This window comes from Leptosomus discolor, chromosome 7 (assembly GCF_034619465.1).
Source record: "Leptosomus discolor isolate bLepDis1 chromosome 7, bLepDis1.hap2, whole genome shotgun sequence".
NCBI lineage: Eukaryota > Metazoa > Chordata > Aves > Leptosomiformes > Leptosomidae > Leptosomus > Leptosomus discolor.
In genome coordinates, this window is record NC_141397.1 from 39399169 (window position 1) to 39418782 (window position 19614).

Here is a 19614-nt window from a genome sequence, read left to right on the forward strand (position 1 = left end):
GAGCTGGCACGCCAGTACTGCTCTAACACACCTCCCTTCATCCCACAGGGGTCCTGCAGGTTGTCCTGCATTAAGCCCATGCCCTTTCCCACTGCCTTATGTGCATCCCTGTAGGAAACCGCATCATCATGGGAAAGAGCCACGTCTTCCGCTTCAACCACCCCGAGCAGGCTCGGCAGGAGCGGGAGCGGACCCCGTGCGCCGAGACCCCTGCCGAGCCCGTGGACTGGGCTTTTGCCCAAAGAGAGCTGCTGGAGAAGCAGGGCATCGACATGAAGCAGGAGATGGAGCAGCGGTGAGGGCACAGGGGCTGGGGTGATGGGGAGTTGCGTATTCACTTCCAGGTTGGTCATCCTCTCCTTCCTCGTTCCTCCTAGGCTCCAGGAACTGGAGGACCAGTACCGGAGAGAGCGGGAGGAGGCAAATTACCTTCTCGAGCAGCAGAGGCTGGTAGGTGGCCAGGACCTGGCTCCTTCTCAGGCTGCCCAGGCATGACTGAGTCCTGGCAGATGTTTACATGGGGTGGCTCTGTGTGTCTTAAAACCAAGGGCAAACCTGTTGTTTCTGGAGTTGTCCCCATAAACATGGATCCAGAGAAGGGAGGAGGCGGGGTTCCTGCAGGGGGGGAGGAACACTATGTGGCAGCATGGTGGAAGGTCACACCTTGTGGGTTGCATCATCCCTCTCCCTGCTTCCCCCAGGACTATGAGAGCAAATTGGAGGCGTTGCAGAAGCAGATGGACTCTAGGTATTACCCTGAGGCAAATGAGGAAGAGGAAGAACCTGAAGATGAAGGTGAGGGCTGTGTGCCACCAGGGGGTTTTGATGCTCTCTGTGGGAACAAGAAGAGTGGAACACAGGTCCCCTGGGCACCTCTGCACCAGTGTCCTCCCTCCTGGCAGTGGGGTGATTGTCCCTCCATGTCCCCACAGTGCAGTGGACAGAGCGGGAGTTCGAGCTGGCCCTCTGGGCCTTTAGGAAGTGGAAGTGGTACCAGTTCACCTCCCTCCGCGACCTGCTCTGGGGCAACGCCATCTTCCTCAAGGAAGCCAATGCCATCAGCGTGGAGCTGAAGAAGAAGGTGGGTGGCCAGGGCTCCTCTCTGGCTTGCTGTGGTACCCACAGCAGAAGAAAGCATGGGCAGCTGGGGAAGTGCTGAGGAGGGGGTTGCTGACAGCACCGCATGGAGCCTGGTGTTCTCCCGGGTAGCTCACCATCCCCTTCTGCCCCTCTCCAGGTCCAGTTCCAGTTTGTGCTCCTCACGGACACACTGTACTCGCCTCTCCCTCCCGACCTGCTGCCTCCTGATGCTGCCAAGGACCGGGAGAAGCGGCCGTTCCCCCGGACCATCGTTGCTGTAGAGGTGCAAGACCAGAAGAACGGCGCAACGCATTATTGGACCCTGGAGAAGCTGAGGTGGGTGAATGGTGCCCACACTGGGGAAGGCTTGGCTGGCCTCAGCCCAGTTTCTCACCCTTGTCTGCCACGCCCCCCCTCTGCCTGCAGGCAACGCCTGGACCTGATGCGTGAAATGTATGACCGTGCAGCAGAAGTGCCTTCTAGTGTCATTGAGGACTGCGACAACGTGGTCACCGGTGGAGATCCTTTCTATGACCGCTTCCCCTGGTTCAGGCTGGTCGGCAGGTGAGCGCTTCGGCTCCTTCTAAGCACGGCTGGGACCTGCAGGCAGCCCTGTGGGAGGAAGCGCTGCCAGCTCTGCTGTATGTAGGGCTTCATCTCCCTGGGGCCGTGCTGCAGGAGGATACGTTGCCCCCCTGGTGCTTGTCAGGGCCCATCTTGCCTGTGATGGCGCTCTCTGCATTGGCTGCTGGGACCCTGAGGGACCCACGAGCCGCTGGCGATACTCCCGCTGCCTGCCGTAACACAGTGCTGTGAGGCAGGGGCCCTTGGCTTGCCGCTGGTGGGAGGCAGGGGGCCATGGCTGTCCAACAGGCTGAGAGCCCATGCCATTGTGACCTCCATGCCTGCGGGCACGTGTCCATGTGCACACATAGGTGTCCAAGCATCCATCCGTACGGTATGTGCCTCACGTCTCTATGCGCTTCCCGCATGCCAGTTAGAAGAGTGCAGTGCTGGCAATGAGGATGGGCCACCCCGGAGAAGGGGTCTGCCCTGGCAGGCAGGGGGAGCAGGGGACTGAGCCGCATGGCCCAACCAACTGCACCTGCCACGGAGGCATCCACTCCTGTGCCACGGCACGTGGAGAGATTCCCTTCGGTGGCAGGACTGGTGGTGAGCCACCTGCTCTGTCCCCACGTTGTCCGCAAAGCCAGCGAGGGACTCCCCGCTGTTTGCACCAGTTCCTTGGGTCGCTCTTTTCTCCGCCCTCTACAGCTGACAGCCGTTGGTGGCTTCCTTTAGAGATGCACTTGACTGGCAGGTCTTTATTTCCCAATGTCCCTTGGTTTAAGCAGAAAAAAAAACCACCCCAAAACCCAACCAAGAAACACCCCCCCCCCCCCCCCCCAAAAAAAGCAAAATTCCTATTGCTCTCTCTGTTTGGAACAGCTGGTGTTAACCTGTCTTCTATCTTGTTGTACTAACCTTAGTTCAGATATCTCTGGCTGCAACAGCTCTCCTCTTTTCAACACATGCATGAGCGAGCGCATGGCTGATCTCACCCCCTCCCCTACCTTCTCGAACCCCGACTCCGACATCACCGAGCCTGCTGACGAGCAGCACCAGGGGCAGGAGGAGGAGGAGGAGGAGGAGGAGGCGGAGGACCTGGAGGAAGACATCTTTCCGGAGTGCCCGCTGTGTGATGGCCGGGATCCGTTTTACGACCGCTCCCCCCTGTTCAGTTTAGTAGGAAGGTTGGTGAGGTTTTAGGAGAGCATGCCGGGAAGGAACTAGCTCTTTCGCATGAGGGAACTGCTTTCGGACACTACTCCCACCTCCTGGGTGTCCCGGAGGCACAGGGGGTGGCCGGCCGGCCGGGATTGCTGTGGGGCAATCTGGTGGGGCGGTGAAGTGCCCACTGAGGTAGGGCTGTGATGAGCACAGTGTCGGTAGGGGATAGCGGGGGAAGGCGGACGGCGCCAGCTACACTGGAGACCCTTTAGGCAGGTCCCTCTTTGGGGCAGCCCCTGAGGAGGGGAGCTCTGCTGTGTCTGGCACCAAAGGAGCTGCATAGGGGTCTCAGTCGTGGGCATTTCTGTCCCAGGGAGGGCCACCTCCTACCCAGCTTGGGGTGACCCCTGTGGTGCTGCTGGTTGGGGACACGCAGGCACTTGGAAGCTGCACATGCCTCTGGCACTGGCTTGGCTGTCCTGGCTGCGTTGGTCAGCGTGAGCCCCTCCAGATGTTGAGGCTTGGATGTCCCCAGGCGGTCGGGGGGACGAAGCCAAGGGGAGTGAGGAAAGAGCCAGGCTCAGGAGAGAGAGGAGGGCTCTGCAAAAAGCAGCATTTTCTCTCACCGCCTGTACCCAGTGCTTAGCTTGGGGCCGTCCTTGCCAGCTTGGCACAGGAAATGTTCAGGGAAGTCACGGGGACCCAGGTGCGGGCTCCAACTCCTCCTCAGCTCCAGCAGAGGACAAGAGCTTTGATTTTTCATACCAGTTGGCCAGGAGACCCTCCTGGGCTCCATCAGTCGTGGCCGGGAGAAACCCACCAGCCACTGTGAAACCGGCTGTGCTGCCAAACCCAGTTGCAATCTGCCCATCCCCAAAATGGGATGCAGTGCTGCCAGATCTGCTCCAGGCTTTTCACAAGGGGATGTGTGCCCAGAGCTGGTCCTGGAGCCTCTGCCCCAGGCAGGAGCCGGAGCTGCTCATGGCAGTGAACCTCTCCATGCTAGGGCTGCCCTGACTCAGGTGGAGCTGGAGCTGGTCTTCCTCGATGTGCTAAAGTCAGGCTTCTCCCTGCCAGTCTGGGTGCAGGCAGCGAGGTGGGGAGGAGGGGGACCAGCACAGGCAGCGAGGGTGGAGGTGGGATAAGAGTCCTGCAGCCTCAGTCCGAAAGAGCTGGGTTCTTCCCCCCCTTTTTTTTTTCCTTTTTTCCTTATTTAAAAAAAACCAAACAAACCAAATGTCAAAAAAACCCCAAAACTCTCAGCGGCACCTCAAAAAAAAACAAGGCCCTGCAGCAGCAGCCCCGCTCTGTGCTGGGGGCATGTTCCCTGGAGCTCGGCACCTTCCAACTTCTTTGAGTCTGCCCTGGGTTTGGCTCCCCATGCAGCAACTCCGCCAGCCACATTTCTTGTGAAGTGTGCTTGGATTGGTTTATGATTGGATCCTTGTCTTTGATTTTTTTTTTTTTTCCCCCTTTCTTTCTTTTTTGTCTTTTAGGTTTTTTTTTTTTCCTTGTGGGTTTTTTTCCTTTTTTTTTTTTTTTTTTAGCTGCTGGCTCTCTCTCTCCAAAGCTTTAGCGAAAATTGGGGTTATTTCACTTCCGTCTTCCTTTGGAAAGGCTTTTCTTTGGTCTGAGCATGCCATCTTTGCACCTCACCAATCTTGTGGTTAGTGTCCCTGCCCTCCTTCCTCTAGTGACACACTTGTCCCCCTCCTCCCCCCCGCCCCTTTCCTTCCCTCTTCACCCCCTTGGCTTCAACACCAGCTGCCCTGTGATTTCGGGTGGGTGGATGCACTTGGATCCCTGTGCTTTCAAGACCTCCCTGTGGTCGCAGGGCTCTGCCCCAGGCCTGTGGTCCCACCGGGAAGCCTTGGCATGGTCCACTTGTCCCTGGTGGTCTCCAAAAAGAGATGAGCCTGGCAGAAGACAGTGATGGGGCATCACCTTTGCTACCACAACTTGAGTCCTTGGAGATGCTTTGGGTGGAAAAAGCCTCAAGCAGCGGTTGGAGGCCAATGGGAGTCACCAGAGCAGGGGGAAACTCTGGACTTCGGGGCTCAGGCTGCAAGTGCAGGGCTGGGGCCTCCTGCAAGAGCCCCCTGGGCACATTCAGGTGCTGTTGGGTGTCTGCAAAGACACCTGCAAGCTTGGGACATTGTGAGCAGCACCGCTGGCCGCCTGGAGATGCAACCCTCGTGGGAGCCTCCTGAAGCAGAAATGTCCCAGCTGGCCCCAGCACCATCTGGCCTCACGACACCCAAAGATGCTGCATGTCAAGACACCAGTGGGCACCCTGGGGAGGCGCGCTGGGTACCCTGCATCCTGTTTTGCTGGCAGTGGTGCTGCCTCACAGGCAAGGGTAGTTTGCATCTCTCGGCGGGGAGCTCAGTGCCAAAGGCTGTGGAGGTGACTTGTCGCTGCTGAGGGCATGGCACGCCGCCATCGCCAGAGTGCCAGGAGAACCATCGAATGGCAAGCTGGCCGGCAGCAAAGTTGAGGAAGGCAGCAAGAGGAGGCAAAATGCTTGAGAAACGGGGAGCTGCAGCCTGGCAGGAGGTGCCAGCAGAGACGCAGTGCAGCCATCATGTAGAACCCTGGTGCATCACCTTGCTGCAGTAGTGGCAGTGACCTGGATGCTGCGGAGGACAGCAGGGAGGCTCAGACCTGATGCACGGGGAGTGGGCAGCTCCTTCCTTGCCCACAGGGAGAAGCCAGCCATGCTATCCCTGTGACATGCTGGCGGGCAGCCCGGGACCCCAAAGCCATGCGTGTAAAGGGATGGCGCGACACATGCTGCTGATGCCACCAGCCACACCGTGCAGCCTCCCTCCCAGTCGGGCAAAGGCCACCTGCAGCCACCAGTGGTCCTGCGACACCGTGGGCAGAACCAGGGCCAGAACCCCCCCGGCAGGTTCATCTCTGGAGGATTCTGGCCTCCAGTCAGGACCTCCTTCTCTCCCCTACTTTGCTCCTGCCGGCCTCTCCCTCCCTTCCCCCCCGCCTTGCCCCTGTTCCCCCCCACGGTGATGCCGCAGCCGCCCCCCGAGTTGTGTCGCAGCACCTCCTGCCCTAGTCCTCCGGCTCTCCACCGCAGCAAAGGTCCTCTTCCCTCCCAGCTTCACTGTGGCACCAGCGCAGCCCCCCTCCCCTCCCTGCCCACCACGGAGGTGACAGCCAGAGAGGTATGCGAGCCCCGTCTGCTTCGTGGTGCTACTTGCAGCACGCTGCCTGCTCCCTGCCCCTCTCGGCTGGCCCTGGCTGCCTTCTCTTTAGTTTTGCTTTGCAGCACTGCGGTCGCGCCGTGAGCGGTGACCTGGGATCCCGGCTGCCACCGGCCGTGCCACCCGTGCCTGGAGACCCACGGGTGGGAGCAGTGACCGCTCCCCCCCCTGTTGTGTGTTCCCCCCCCACTCTCTGGCAGGGCCTTCGTCTACCTGAGTAACCTCCTCTACCCTGTGCCCCTGGTCCACCGTGTGGCCATCGTCAGCGAGAAGGGTGAGGTGAAGGGCTTCCTGCGTGTGGCTGTCCAAGCCATCTCAGGTAGGAGGGGAACCCCCCGCCAAAATGTGCCTCTTGCATCCCCCATGCCCCCACGCCAGCTCACCCCCATCCCTCCTCCAGCGGATGAGGAAGCCCCCGACTATGGCTCTGGCGTGCGGCAGTCAGGGACGGCCAAGATCTCCTTCGATGACCAGCACTTTGAGAAGGTATGGCAGCAGCCAGCTCTTGGTGGGTGCCTGGGGACCAGACCCCTGCCTGCCACAGTGGTGCTCCCCCATGGGGACCACCAGGCTCCCAGAGGTGCAGGCATCACACTTGAAGGACTGTGCTCCCAGCCCACCCATCAGCCTCCGGCCCTCCAGCACCCACCAGTGCACCCCGCTCTTGCATGTGTCTCAGGGCAGGCTGCTGTGGGGTGGGAGGGGAGATCTGGAGGTGCTGCGGTGCTTGGGGTGGTGGCGGCAGCATCCCTGAACCCCACTCCTGGTGCAGTTCCAGTCGGAGTCGTGCCCAGCCGTGGGGATGTCTCGCTCGGGGACCTCCCAGGAGGAGCTGCGTATCGTCGAAGGCCAGGGGCAGGTCAGTGACGTGGGTCCCTCCGCCGATGAAGTCAACAACAACACCTGTGCAGGTGAGGGGATGCTGACAAGCGGTTGGGGAGTGGTGCACCCGGCCTGGCACCCAACCTCCTGTGTCGAAAGCCGGCTGCCCCAGTGTGAGGCTGCTGGCAGACACCAAGGGGGGGTAACCCCATCCCCCTCAACCTTGCTGAGGACCCTCCCCACAGTGACCCCAGAGGACCTTCTCCTGGACAGCCCAGAGAAGCCTGCACCAGATGGGCCACTGGATACGGCTCTGGACCACCTGAAGCTGGGCAGCATCTTCACTTTTCGCGTGACAGTCCTGCAAGCCTCCAGCATCTCTGCAGAATACGCAGACATCTTCTGCCAGTTCAAGTGAGCCCCCGGGGCTCCCTGGCCCCACATCTTCTCCTGTGCTCCCAGCCATCACCTCAGGGCTGGCAGTGAATGTAGGCAACCCCAGCCCCGACACCTCTGAGCCCTTCATGGATGGGGAGGCAAAACGAAAGGCTGTGGGATGAGCACTTGTCTGGTAGCTTGTTCAGTCACTGGTGGAAGGCAGGGAGGGGCTGCCATCAGCTTTGGGGGGATCCTGTGCCAGCCCAGGGTGTGGGCAGCAGCCCTGCAGGAAGCAGGCTCTTGTTCTGGTTATGCCCTCTCTGCTTCTTGCTCTGGCACATCCCTGTCCAGCAGCCCCTGAGCCACCTTCCTCCCCTCCACAGCTTCATCCATCGCCATGATGAGGCCTTTTCAACAGAGCCCTTGAAGAACACAGGACGGGGGCCACCGCTGGGCTTCTATCATGTCCAAAATGTGCGTACCCCTCCCCTGCCCACAGCCGCTCACCCGTGTGGCTCCCAGGGTCTCTGCAGGGCCATTGGCTGGATCTTCTCCCCAGGGGAGCAGCTTTCTCCTGGCTTTCCCAGCCCATCACAGCCACCCAGCTAAACAAGCCTTAGACAAGGTGGATATATGGGGGAAAGACCAAAAGCTGCTGCCCTCCACCCAAAGAGGCTGGGATTTCATGGCAGTGGTCTTGGTGGGGAGAGCATCCCTGCTCCATGGGAAAGGGGATGGGTGAGGAATACAAGGGTTTGGACAGGCTTGCACCCTCTTTCCTCCCCAGTGCTGTTGCTGGCTGCATCCCTTTCCCAGCTAAACACCATCAGCGGCTCTTTCTCTTCTAGATTGCCGTGGAGGTGACCAAGTCCTTCATTGAATATATCAAGAGCCAGCCGATTGTATTTGAAGTCTTTGGGCACTACCAGCAGCACCCCTTCCCACCCCTCTGCAAGGACGTCCTGAGGTGGGCGCACCCTGGGCCGCCCCCATCCACTGGGTGCCACAGGGGCACCCAGTGCAGCCGGCTTCCTGGGGACCCAGAGAAAACCAGGGGGGGACGGACAGGTGGCAGGAAGTGGTGGCCCTGGGGTGTAGGTGGGGTTGGCCAAGTTTGGGGGTCCTTGTGGATGCTTTAACCAAGACGGGTCTTTCTGCAGCCCACTGAGGCCATCCCGGCGCCACTTCCCCCGTGTGATGCCACTCTCCAAACCAGGTAGGGCATCTGGCCTCCTGCTCTTCTGCCCGTCTGTGGTCCCTGTACTGGGTGTGGGCTACCTGTCCCCAGGGGCACCAGTTAGGACCCCAGGGACACCACAAAGTGTACTGCAGGCCAGAGCAACCGAAAGCCCTTGGCACCCGTTCCTGTAGCACCCGGCTGATGCAAAGCCCCCTTCTCACCTCCTACGGAGTGGCAGCGAGGGGGCTACCTGCCTCAAATGGCTCAGATGGCCCCCCAGCCCCACCATCCCCAGGGACTCTGGGGTCCCCGCTATGCTCTGGCTGCTGAAAACTGAGTTGTTTGGCTTTGGCTGAGCACAATGGTTTGCTGTGTGGTCCCTGCAGCAGCACTGGGGGTGCCTCCCTCTGCCTGTCTGGGAGTGGCTGTCCCCAAGTGGTTCATGGAGCAGTGCTGTGTGGTTTGGGATGTGTCCATGCTGGGGCTGCAAGCTCAGGGTGTGCATCTTGGGGATGGGTGAGGCCAGTCACATCCTGACACCATTACTGCTCCATGTTGGGCATGGGAGAAGGCATTTTGGTGGTCAGTGAGGTCCCTGGGATTGGGCTGTCCCCCTCTATGTGCTCCCTCCTGCCTTGCTGCTGCCTCTTTGTGTCTCCTCATGGTTCCTGCCTGCTCTGCCCTTACCCTGCCTGTGTCAGCAGCAAGCTTGCCCTTTAAGCTGTCTTTCTGACCCACTGCAGTGCCTGCAACGAAGCTGAGCACCATGACTCGGCCCAGCGCTGGTCCATGCCAGTGCAAGTATGACCTGATGGTCTTCTTCGAGATCTGTGAGCTGGAGGCCAACGGCGAGTAAGTCGTGCTGGAAAGGGGAGTGGGAAGGAAAGGGAGGCAGTGTAGTGATTTGCCCAGTGCTCAGAACCTCCGGGCAGGCTGACGGAGCTCTGTGTCATGCTGTGATCCTCTCTTCCAGCTACATCCCTGCTGTTGTAGACCACCGTGGAGGCATGCCATGCCATGGGACCTTCCTCCTCCACCAGGTACTCCCTCCCCAAGATGCTGTCCCGGCTCTGGCTCCTGCCGGGAGCTGTGTTAACCACTGTCCCTTCTTTCTGGCCTCGTGGGTCTCAGGGCATCCAGAGGAGAATCACTGTCACCTTGGTGCATGAAACGGGCAGTCTTATCCGCTGGAAGGAAGTGCGGGAGCTGGTTGTGGGTAAGCTGAGACAGGCTGGGTAGGCTGTGAGCAACCCCCAGCCCGCCGAGCTCCTCAGCATCCTCTTGGGCCATTTCTCGCCCATGTGCCCACACAGGGCTTTATGCCTTATCTTCTCTCCCGCCCTGCATTAGAAAAGCGGCGGTTGCCTGGCAGATGACACTGGGCCACCACGAGGGCAGGACTCCTAGGTCCTAGCTACCATGTTCAGGAGCTTGACTAGGACCTCCGGCGCTGAGTGGCCAAGTGCTGGGTGGCCGTTTCCTGTAACGGGGGGGCTGCTGGGTGAGGGGGGCTGTACCGGCCCCTTGTGGGGAGCCTCACAGGGCCTGATGCCTGAGTGGCATCCCTGTGCTGTGCTTGCAGGTCGGATCCGGAACACTCCAGAAGCAGATGAGTCTCTCATCGACCCCAACATCCTGTCCCTGAACATCCTCTCCTCCGGGTACATCCACCCCTCCCAGGATGACCGGTGCGTGCCACTTCTCTTGCTCTTTCCACGCTGTGGTGAGGGCTGGGGGGAGAACATGGGGAGGCCCTCTCTCCCCTGGGGGGGTTCTTGGCCACTCTGCAGGGTCCTGCTGACCTGTTGCTGCCTTGTGGAGGGGGCTTTTTGGAGCTGCAGAGGGTTTTGGGGTTCAGGGCTGCCAGCCCTCTTCCTTGTCCTCCCCAAGGCCTCTCTGCACCAGGCTTTGGCACTACAGGGAACTTGGGTGGGAGTCCTGCTCTCCGGTGGTGGCTGTGGCTCCCTGGGGCAGAGAGCCATTCGGTGCTGGTGCTGGGAGGATGTACTGACCCTGTGGCTGGAGGGGACATGCCATGAAGGGCTGTTTGTCCCATGTCACAGCAAACTCACTGGAAAGGCCACTTGGTGCCTGTGGCCGGTCCCCATCTTCGCGGGGGTGATGCAGGAAAGCTGTCCCCCATTGCTGCTGGGTGACTTTGGGGATGCCTGTCCCTTCACGCCTGTCCTGGGGTGGGGGAGCTTGTCCCTGCCGTGGGTTTGGCAGGCATGTGGGAGCAGCGGGGCCAGAGTTTTTCTGTCTCCGAGATCTCTCTGGCTGGGTCTTGCAGTGGCAGGGGGCAGCAGTGGCAGGGGGCAGCAGTGCGTGTGGAGGGCAGAGCTTTCCTCTGCACCAGGTCTACTGGTGAAGCTTGGGGGCTCTTGCGGAGGTCCCTGGCCAAAACATGTGCGTGCGGGTGGCCACAAGATGGGGATGGTTGTTGGCAGCACCAGAAGCAGCGAGACCAGTCCTGGGCTGTGTGCGTGATGGTTGCCAGTATAGGAGCATCCCAGTGGGGACCACTTTTCCTCTTATTTTCTTTGGGGTCACCGCTGCACCAAGGTGGCCTGTCCCAAGGCAGGGTGTTTTTAGGGGGGATGATGCATGTCTGGATGGGAGGTGCCACCCTGCAGCACTTGCAGGGTCAGCTCCTGGGCATGGTGGAGCAGCAGGCATATGGTACCCGGGCAGCAGAGCCAAATCACAGGGTCGGGTATGAGTGTGGGTGTTGGACTGTTTGGGGCAGCCACGGGGACAACAGAGCAAGGCCAGGTGGGGACGGTCAGGTGAGGAGGGCTTGGCCTGGCAGAGCTGTAGTGGGGTTTGCTGGGCTGTTGGGAGCTGGGTGGCTGTGGCACCCGTGGGCTCCTGGGGGCTGCGCTGGTGTATGTCTGCTCCTGATCTGGCTGGTTGGTCCTGGATGCAGCCAGATCGGATCTTCAGCATCTCTAGCATATCCTGGTAGGGGGGACGTGACTCCTGCTCCTGCCTTCCCACCGCAGGTTCTGCAGGACAAGGGGACATAGCTTGGGCTGGGGAGATGCTTGAAGTGTGAAGAGAAGTGGGAAGATGGGGGCTTAGGTTTTACAAGACCCCACCTCACCTGCACCCTCAGAGGGTCTGCACCTCAGGGCCAGCCCCAAATTGGGGCAGCAGGCTGTTGTCGTTGAGCCTGCGCAGGGCCGGGCAGGGGGAGGAGGGGGCAACCAGCTTCCTGCGGGATGCCGAGGGATGCTCACTGCAACCCCCTCCCCTGCTTCCATCCCGCATGCAGGTGCCCATACTTCGGCCCCATCAGCCTGCAAGGATGGGCAGAGGGAGGGTAGTGAGCAGAGCCAGGGCCCGCTTCACCCTTCTCCCTGGCTGCTTGCGCTCTCTGCTTCGCTGCCTTAAGCCACGCAGTCTCCATCACCCAGAGCAGCCCTGGCTGCCCCCACAGCCTCCCCAGTCCCCTGGAGCTGCTCAGGAGGAGACCGGGGGCGCAATATGTCTCCCTTCCCAGCACCCATCCGTCCCTGCATCAAGTGCCCAGGGAGGAGGCATGGGGGGCAGTGCACAGGGTCCCCCCCTTGCTTCTCTCCACTGCTGCCGCCCATCCAAGCTCACACTAACCATGTGATTGTTTTGTGTTTTTGCAGGCAGTTTCTTGATTCGGATATGCCTAGGTATTATTTGTTTCCATTGGTTTTTTTTTCCACCCCCTCTTCCTCTCTCCTTTCTTTCTTCTCACTCGCCTCTGCGCGCTCACTCCCACTGGAGGCAGCACTTGGACATCCAGAGCCCATCCCTCCACATGCCCCATCCCTCCTCCCTCCTGCCCTGGCACCTCTCGCTCACTTGGCCCCTTTTGCTGTTCGTTTGAGCCGCGCTCTTGCTGGCTGCCGCTCCCCCTCGCACGCCTGCGTCCCCATCGCCTGATTTGGGTTTTCTTCTTGCTTTTTGACTTTGCTGCTCTCCCATCTCTTCGGCATCCGGCACTGAGCGTGCCCTCGCCACAGCCCCAGCTTGGCCCCTGGTGCTGCTTGGAGTAGCCACAGGGCTGATGTGGACCACGGCACAGGCTTCGGGGCGCCTCCAGCCCTCACCCGGGGACTTGGTGACAATGGCAGTACTGCTGGGTGACAAGGTGGCATGCGGCTGTCCACCTTGTGCGCAGTAGTCCCATGGGCATAGATGTGGCATATGGGCAGGGTGCATCTGTATGCAAGCGTGTCGGTGGGTGCGCATACCCATATGTGGCATGGACTGTTATACCCCTGTGTGTTGGGGTGACCAGCTATTCAGGGATGGGGGGATTTAGCTGAGACCACAGGGTGAGCCTGGCATGTGGCGCATGGGCGAGAGCTGTCCGACCCAAATGCTGCTGCCAGCCTCTGGACGGGAGCATTGCCAAGGCCCCAGAGGAGGAGGCGTCCCACCACTATGGCCCATGGCAGAAGAAGAGAGGGATACATCTGGGAGATGGGTTGGGGTCGCCAGAGTCCTGGTGGGCTCTGTAGCTTGGTGCCTGGGAGGTTGTACTTCCTACAGCAGCTAGAAGCTGGTACTGCTTGGAGATGCCCGAGGAAAGAGGTGCAGGGAGACAGATCCAGCACGAATCCAGCTGCCTGTTGCAGCAGACATGGGCTCACACTGGCATTGCCTATGGGCTCTCAGCACAGTGATGCTCTCTCTGTAGGCCAGGGAATGGGCTGAGAAATCATGTTCCACGGTGTAGGTGGCGGTGGGATGGCTGGTTGCTCCCCGATGGGCACTTTCCCAGGGTGCTGCACTGGGCGGAAGCTCCTTGCCTTGGGATGGCAGCAAGGGCAGCAGAGTTAAGGGTATGGTGAGCGCACATGTGCTTGCTTGACAGCTGCTGGACCATGAGGAAGGTGAGAAGCACAGGGTTTTCACCCAAGTGGGTAAACCTCTGTCTGCCCTCACTGATCTCCTTCTGGGCTCTAATTCGGCGTCTGCCTAGGCTCCTTCAGCCAGCAGTGCCAATATGGAGTGAGTCCCCTTGAGAGGGACTCCCCTTCCTTGCGGCCCCACTCCCGCACCAGTCCTGTACGGATGATGCTTTCTGACCTTTCATTTTTCTGTGTGTGTACCTGTGTGTGTTTGTCCTTGGGTCGCCTTCCACTTATAGCGTTTCGTTCGGAAATGACACTAGGTATTTCGTGCGCACCCATTCGGTCTGGTCCCTCCTGCTTTTCTTTCTCCTTTGCCTCCTCCCTTTGCTTTTGCTCTTCCCCCTGCTCCCCTGAGGCTCCTCTTCTCCTCCTCCTCCCTGGGGAGTACTCTGTTCTCAAGTGACCTGTGTCTGCAAGGTGATCCTTTGCCTTGGCTCTGTCTCACGCGGGGGGATTTTATGTATTTTATATACCTTCTGAAAGCGTCACTCTCTCTTTTCTTCCAATGCGGGGGCAATTGCAGCTGAGACCCTCTCCCTGCTCCCTCTAGCCATCCTGGCTTTTGTTGAATGAGCCACTCAGCTGCCTGGATGCTGCTTTGGGGATGTGCCACAGTGTCCTCATTGAGACGTTGCCGAGCCACAGCTTCCTGAGGATGCTCAAGCATGAGCCAGGGCTGCAGCAGCTCTGTGTGGCTCTGGGGAGTGGGTGTCCCTTAACCCCAAGGCTGGCCCAGGAGGGAGACCAGGAGCGGGGCAGGGGGTGAAACGGGGATCCCCCATGCTCTCGAACCAGAACCGCCTCCTGCTTCCCCCACTGTCAGTTGCTTGACCTGAAGAGGGTGGTTGCCACTTGTGCTCTGGGTAGCTGCTCCGTTCTCTACGGGACCCTGTAGGCACTGGGCTAGTGGGGCTGGGTGTCCCCCACTCCTCCCAGCCTGGCAGCCATGGAAAACACAGCAAGGGGAGTGAGGCAGCCTGGTGGGAAGGGGGCTGATGATGAGGGCAGAGCAAGAGCTGGGACAGACAGTTAGACATGGAGCCAGCCACCAAATCGTGGTGGTCCCTAAGTCCTGCTGGGGCTCAGTGCTAGCAGAATGGGGCAGCCCTGGGGAGAGGACCTGGGTGATGGGGGGACTGCTCTCCCAGTGGCGGGCTGGCAACAACCCCCCCAGTGCTGAGTATCCCTCCTTTCCCTTCTGGCCATCATCACCCAAATGGCAACAGCCTCTCCTGGCAGGGGCCAGGAGGTGCTGTGTGCCCCGAGCTGAATGGTGGGGACCTGGCCAGGGTGCGCTGGGGGTGGCAGCCCCTGACTCCAAGCACGGGGGTGGGGCATGCACCTTCCTTTGCCCTCCTTGCCTTCAAAGCCTGCCCTGCCTTGCTTGCACCCCAGCTGAGCCTGCAGTCCTCCCATGGTCCCTCCTCCCCAAAACCCCGGCCTGTCTGCCATTTTGAGGGCGCTGCGTCCCCCTCCCGCCACGCCTTGTTTCCTCTTTGCCTTGAGCCTGCATCCTCTGGAGTGGCTGTCCCCATCTGTCCCCACTGTGCGTGCATGTCTGTATGTCCTTGCAGACCTGCCACAGCGTTGCAGGGGGGGACGATGGCATCGCCTTGCCCACTTGCCTGGGGTTCTGGGGGGGGTGTGTTTTACCGGCTTTGCTGTCTTTTTTGGCAGGACTTTCTACCAGTTTGAGTCAGCGTGGGATAGCTCCATGCACAACTCGCTGCTGCTGAACCGCGTCACCCCATACCGGGAGAAAATCTACATCACCCTTTCTGCCTACATTGAGGCAAGGACCTTAATTGGGGCCATTATGACACCAACAAAGTCTGGTGTTTCCCCCACCATTGGGGTGCAGCCAGTCTGAAACCCTGCTTATCTGGCACCGATGCGGGATTCAACCTGGTGCTTGGGGGCCCTATGGGACCCCAAGAGTGGAAACTGCTGAGCACCAGGGGTAAGAGACACCCGCTGGGCTACCAAGCCACAGCCCTCCTGATGCCTCCCCCCCTGCCTTGCTGCAGATGGAGAACTGCACTCAGCCTGCTGTCATCACTAAAGACTTCTGCATGGTTTTCTACTCCCGGGACGCCAAGCTTCCGGCCTCCCGCTCCATCCGCAACCTTTTTGGCAGTGGCAGCCTGCGGGCTTCTGAGAGGTACTGGGATGCTTCTGCCTTTCTCGGGGAGGAGAGCTATCACCCAGGGACTGGAACCCTCCAGGGCCATCCAGCAGCCCGGGCAAAATAACTGGGGCATGGGGATGGGGCAGAGCCAGTAACACCTTGTCTCCTTTCGCTTGCAGCAACCGCGTGACAGGAGTCTACGAGCTCAGCCTTTGCCGTGTGGCCGACGCTGGCAGCCCAGGTGAGTGCCCTGCCTCTGCCTGGCTGTTCACCATGAGGCCAGGAGACAGGGTACAGCAGTTGGGGTCGGGGCCATTTGTCTGTCCCTCCAGCTGTGCATCCGTCCCTGCAGGCATGCAGCGCCGGCGCCGGCGTGTGCTGGACACCTCCGTAGCCTATGTGCGGGGAGAGGAAAACCTGGCTGGCTGGCGCCCCCGCAGTGACAGCCTCATCCTCGACCATCAGTGGGAGCTGGAGAAACTCAGCCTCCTGCAAGAAGTAAGACTCTGGGCTAGAAATGGGCCAAGGTGGTGCAATTCGCAGCTCAGGCCCTCGTCCTGCTGGTGCTGGTGGGATTCCCAGGGTGTCTCAGCCCTCCTGGTTGTGGAAGGAGGCAGGAGTGGGGCTGTGCTGCCAGTGGTCTCCTGTGCATCACTGCTAGCCAGGTCTCAGCAGACCTGGCAGATGGAGTTAACAGGGTCTGGGAAGCGTGGTGGTCCCTGAAAGGATGCCAGTGGCGGGGAAAGGGCCACCTCTGAGCCTCGCTGCTTTTGCCCAGGTGGAGAAGACAAGGCACTACCTGCTCCTGCGTGAGAAGCTGGAGACAACCCAGCGCCTAGGCCTGGAGACCCTGTCCTGCTCAAGTGAGGATTCAGAATCTCGAAGCACCTCCTGCGTCTCCTCCCCACTCTCTGCTGATGGGGCCCCCGAGGGCCACACCTCTCCCCCCGAGACCCCCAGCGAGAGGCAGAAGGAGCTGGCTGTGAAGGTACCATCCTGCAGCATCCCCAGCTCGCAGTGGTGATGCCAGGAAGGGGCTCCCACGAGGTGGCAAGGGGTTGCAGCAGGAGAAAGCTCTAGAGGAGCAGGAGGAGGAGGGTGGAGGAAGGTGCCTCCCGCCCCACCGTCCTCCTTCTCTCTCCACAGTGCTTGCGCCTGCTTACGCACACCTTCAACAGGGAGTACAGCCACAGCCACGTCTGCATTAGTGCCAGCGAGAGCAAGGTACCACTGCTACCCTGGGCTCTGCTGGGCTGGCAGGGGCTGGGAGGGACACATGGCTCGGGGCGACTGGCTGGGCAGGGGCCAGATGGGTACCGTGGTGTGAGTGGTCCCTGCTGTGGGGTCCCTGCTACCTCGGCTCACCCTGGTGTTGCCAGAGCTGATGGCTCTCAGGACTGTGCTAGGAGAGGACTGTGCCAGCCAGAGGTCTTGCCTCTCCCTGTATGAGCAGGCATCTGGTCCTTTGCCTGTGCCTAGCTTTGTGCCTCCACTCTTCCACAGCTATCCGAAATGTCTGTGACCCTGATGAGAGACCCCTCCATGCCAGCTCTTGGGGTCACCACTCTCACCCCCTCCTCAACCTGCCCATCACTGGTAGAAGGACACTACAACACCATGGAGGTCAGGTAAGAAGGTGGCTGGGAGGTTCAGGTGACGCCCCAGTATCCCCTGAGCAGGGCAGCTGTACCACTGGGACGCGGTCCTGGTCGATGCATGTTCCCCAGCTGTCACTATTCCTACACCCTGGCCTCTCGGCCTCTCCTCCTTTCCCAGACCCCCCCAGGTCTCCTCCAGGGTGGAGAGCCCTGACCTGGAGCCTGTGGTAGAAGGAGAACAGAAGTTGTCCCCAGCCCGCCGGCCTGAGGAGGAGAAGGAGCCCCAGCGTTTGCTGGTGCCTGACATCCAGGAGATCCGGGTCAGGTAGGAGCAGCTGGGGCAGCCAGCAAGGGAAGCTCTTTGGGGCTAGGGGAGACCATGCCCTACCATTGCCATCTTCTCGCTGTCCATGTCCTGCCCTGACTTCGGTCTCTTCTGCAGCCCCATCGTCTCCAAAAAGGGCTACCTGCACTTCCTGGAGCCCCACACCAACGGGTGGGTGAAGCGCTTCGTGGTGGTCCGGCGCCCATACGTCTACATCTACAACTCGGACAAGGATGCAGTTGAGAGGGCCATACTCAACCTCTCTAAGGCCCAGGTGGAATACAGTGAGGACCAGCAGGCCATGCTCAAGGTAGGGCACCAGGAGCCAGCCCTGCTCCCCACACCCCCTCAGGTGAGGGACTCAGTCCCGGCTCTCCCCCAGCAGACACCGAACACGTTTGCAGTGTGCACGGAGCACCGGGGCATCCTGCTGCAGGCAAGCAGTGACAAGGACATGCATGACTGGCTCTACGCCTTCAACCCTCTCCTGGCTGGGTCCATAAGGTACCAGGGGCAGCTGGGGGAAAGGGTCTGCAGGGAAGCTGTTTGTGGGGGGTCCACGGCAGCCAAGCATGCTCCCTGCTGTGCTCTTAGTGCTCTCCCTTCTGCAGCCCCCGCCAGCCAAGCGTGGGGAGCACCTCCTGTGCAGAGCTGTGCCTGGATGGGCTCTCAGCCAGCAAAACGTGGGCCTTATTAATCTCGATTTCAGGCTCTCAGCTGGCAAAACTTGGACTGTATTAATCTTGATTTCAGCTCCTCCCCACTTAAATGCTTCAGTCTAGGGTCAGATCCTGGCTGGCAAGGAGATGTTGTGCTGAGTTGAAAGCAACATCCATTCCTGGGGGCAGGGACACCGGCCCTTCACTGTTCTTGAGAGCATCTCACAAAGTTCTTGAGACCATCTCAAGTGGCAGGACTAGGGGAATAGGAGTAAATGCACAGAAGGTTGTGCACTCTGGCTAAAGAGACCTTAATCCCGTGTCCCTCCAGCTCTGCCTGGATTCAAGCACCGGCCTGGAGCCAGGACACCGAACCCGGGGGACCACACCTCTCCTTGTCCACATCTCTGAAATCTTTTGTCGCTTGTTTTCCAAATCAGATCCAAGCTGTCCAGAAGGAGAACAGCCCAGATGAGAATCTAACCTGTAAAACACCCTCCACTTCATCCGTCTGCCAACAGGATCAAGATAGCTGATTCTGTCTCAAGATTTCCATGTTAATGTCTGATCTCTCACACCATCTGCTGCCCCAGCTGTCTGCTCCATGGAAGGATCTTCTCGATTCACACCTTCACAGGGGAAACTCACTTCTGTTCGTAGCTGCAAAAGCCTGGACCCACCTGGACAGGATTTCTCGTGCACATGTCATCTTTTGCCCATCCCCCCATGGGTGACCTTCATGTCACACCATCTGTAATGCTCCAGAAAGGTCCCTGTCAGAGGGGAGGGAGCGAGGAGGGCGGTTTCAGCTAAAAGCTGGTCTTTAATCTGCAGAGGTGGGAGTGTGGTAAAGCTCGGAGGTGGGAGAGCAGGAGAAATTGCCTCCACATGAAGGGAAAGTAGTAGTTTAGGCATGGGGATTTCCTAGTTTATTGATGTTTCTGTAAGAGGTGGCAGGGAAAGATCAGGTGTCGGTATTTAAGATTATATTTATAAAGTATTTATTTCTATTTACGTCACAAAAATCCCATAAGTTGGGTCCTAGCCCCTGGACGACAACTCCCCCAGGCAGGGGAGAGCCTTGGCAGTGGGCCAGGGTCCTGGAGATGCCTTCCTTGGGACATCCTTGGCATGTGCCCAGCGGCAGCGGAGCTCTCGCCCTCGCTCCCCGCCCTTCCCCAACCCTCTACTTTTCCCCCTCTGCAGCTTAAACTACTTCTGCCCTGTGCGGTGGCTGGACAGCCCACTATGTCTTCCCAAAAGGAGGCAATTCCTACCTGCCCCATCTACCTCTGGGAGGGGGGAGCCCGCCGTCTTGGCTGGCCGGGGCACCCACATCCATGCAGATGGGTCACCTTACTTGGGAGCTTGGTCCTGCTGGAGGGAAAAGGAGGGCTCTGGGGACAGCTCTGCCTGTCACCTCGCTGCAGGGCTGTCCTTCCTACTGAAAAGCACACGGGCCACCTCTGTTATCCTGGCCTGGGAGCCCAGGGGGCTTGTCCAAAGGGATTCGCCCCTGCTTAGGGCAGGACACCAAGGGTTCCATCCCTGCAGGAAGTGTGGAGGTTCAGGTGCCCACTTCCAAAGCTGGATGGGA

General features: G+C 59.8%; 1 protein-coding gene across 19 annotated transcripts in view; it reads left to right on the forward strand.

Annotated features, from left to right (window-relative positions):
* Positions 1-18500, forward strand: part of KIF1A (kinesin family member 1A) — a 37871-nt gene extending 19371 nt beyond the window's left edge. For 4 of the 19 annotated variants that reach the window (XM_086467559.1, XM_086467564.1, XM_086467562.1 and 1 more), the window contains 29 exons: positions 115-295; positions 378-450; positions 702-795; positions 933-1081; positions 1238-1416; positions 1507-1644; positions 6233-6351; positions 6433-6518; positions 6805-6943; positions 7100-7268; positions 7616-7706; positions 8081-8199; positions 8393-8448; positions 9156-9264; positions 9386-9452; positions 9544-9628; positions 9995-10100; positions 12051-12077; positions 14985-15099; positions 15335-15468; positions 15615-15676; positions 15788-15933; positions 16214-16423; positions 16582-16659; positions 16939-17063; positions 17212-17358; positions 17476-17668; positions 17744-17862; positions 18458-18500. In XM_086467559.1, coding sequence (XP_086323685.1) covers positions 115-295; positions 378-450; positions 702-795; positions 933-1081; positions 1238-1416; positions 1507-1644; positions 6233-6351; positions 6433-6518; positions 6805-6943; positions 7100-7268; positions 7616-7706; positions 8081-8199; positions 8393-8448; positions 9156-9264; positions 9386-9452; positions 9544-9628; positions 9995-10100; positions 12051-12077; positions 14985-15099; positions 15335-15468; positions 15615-15676; positions 15788-15933; positions 16214-16423; positions 16582-16659; positions 16939-17063; positions 17212-17358; positions 17476-17668; positions 17744-17862; positions 18458-18500 — 3359 coding nt within the window. Of the gene's footprint in view, positions 1-114; positions 296-377; positions 451-701; positions 796-932; positions 1082-1237; positions 1417-1506; positions 1645-2570; positions 2835-6232; positions 6352-6432; positions 6519-6804; positions 6944-7099; positions 7269-7615; positions 7707-8080; positions 8200-8392; positions 8449-9155; positions 9265-9385; positions 9453-9543; positions 9629-9994; positions 10101-12050; positions 12078-13543; positions 13568-14984; positions 15100-15334; positions 15469-15614; positions 15677-15787; positions 15934-16213; positions 16424-16581; positions 16660-16938; positions 17064-17211; positions 17359-17475; positions 17669-17743; positions 17863-18457 lie in introns of all 19 variants that reach the window. The other 15 variants (XM_086467561.1, XM_086467566.1, XM_086467563.1 and 12 more) reach the window with 7 other exon arrangements.
* The last annotated feature ends 1114 nt before the right edge of the window (positions 18501-19614 follow it).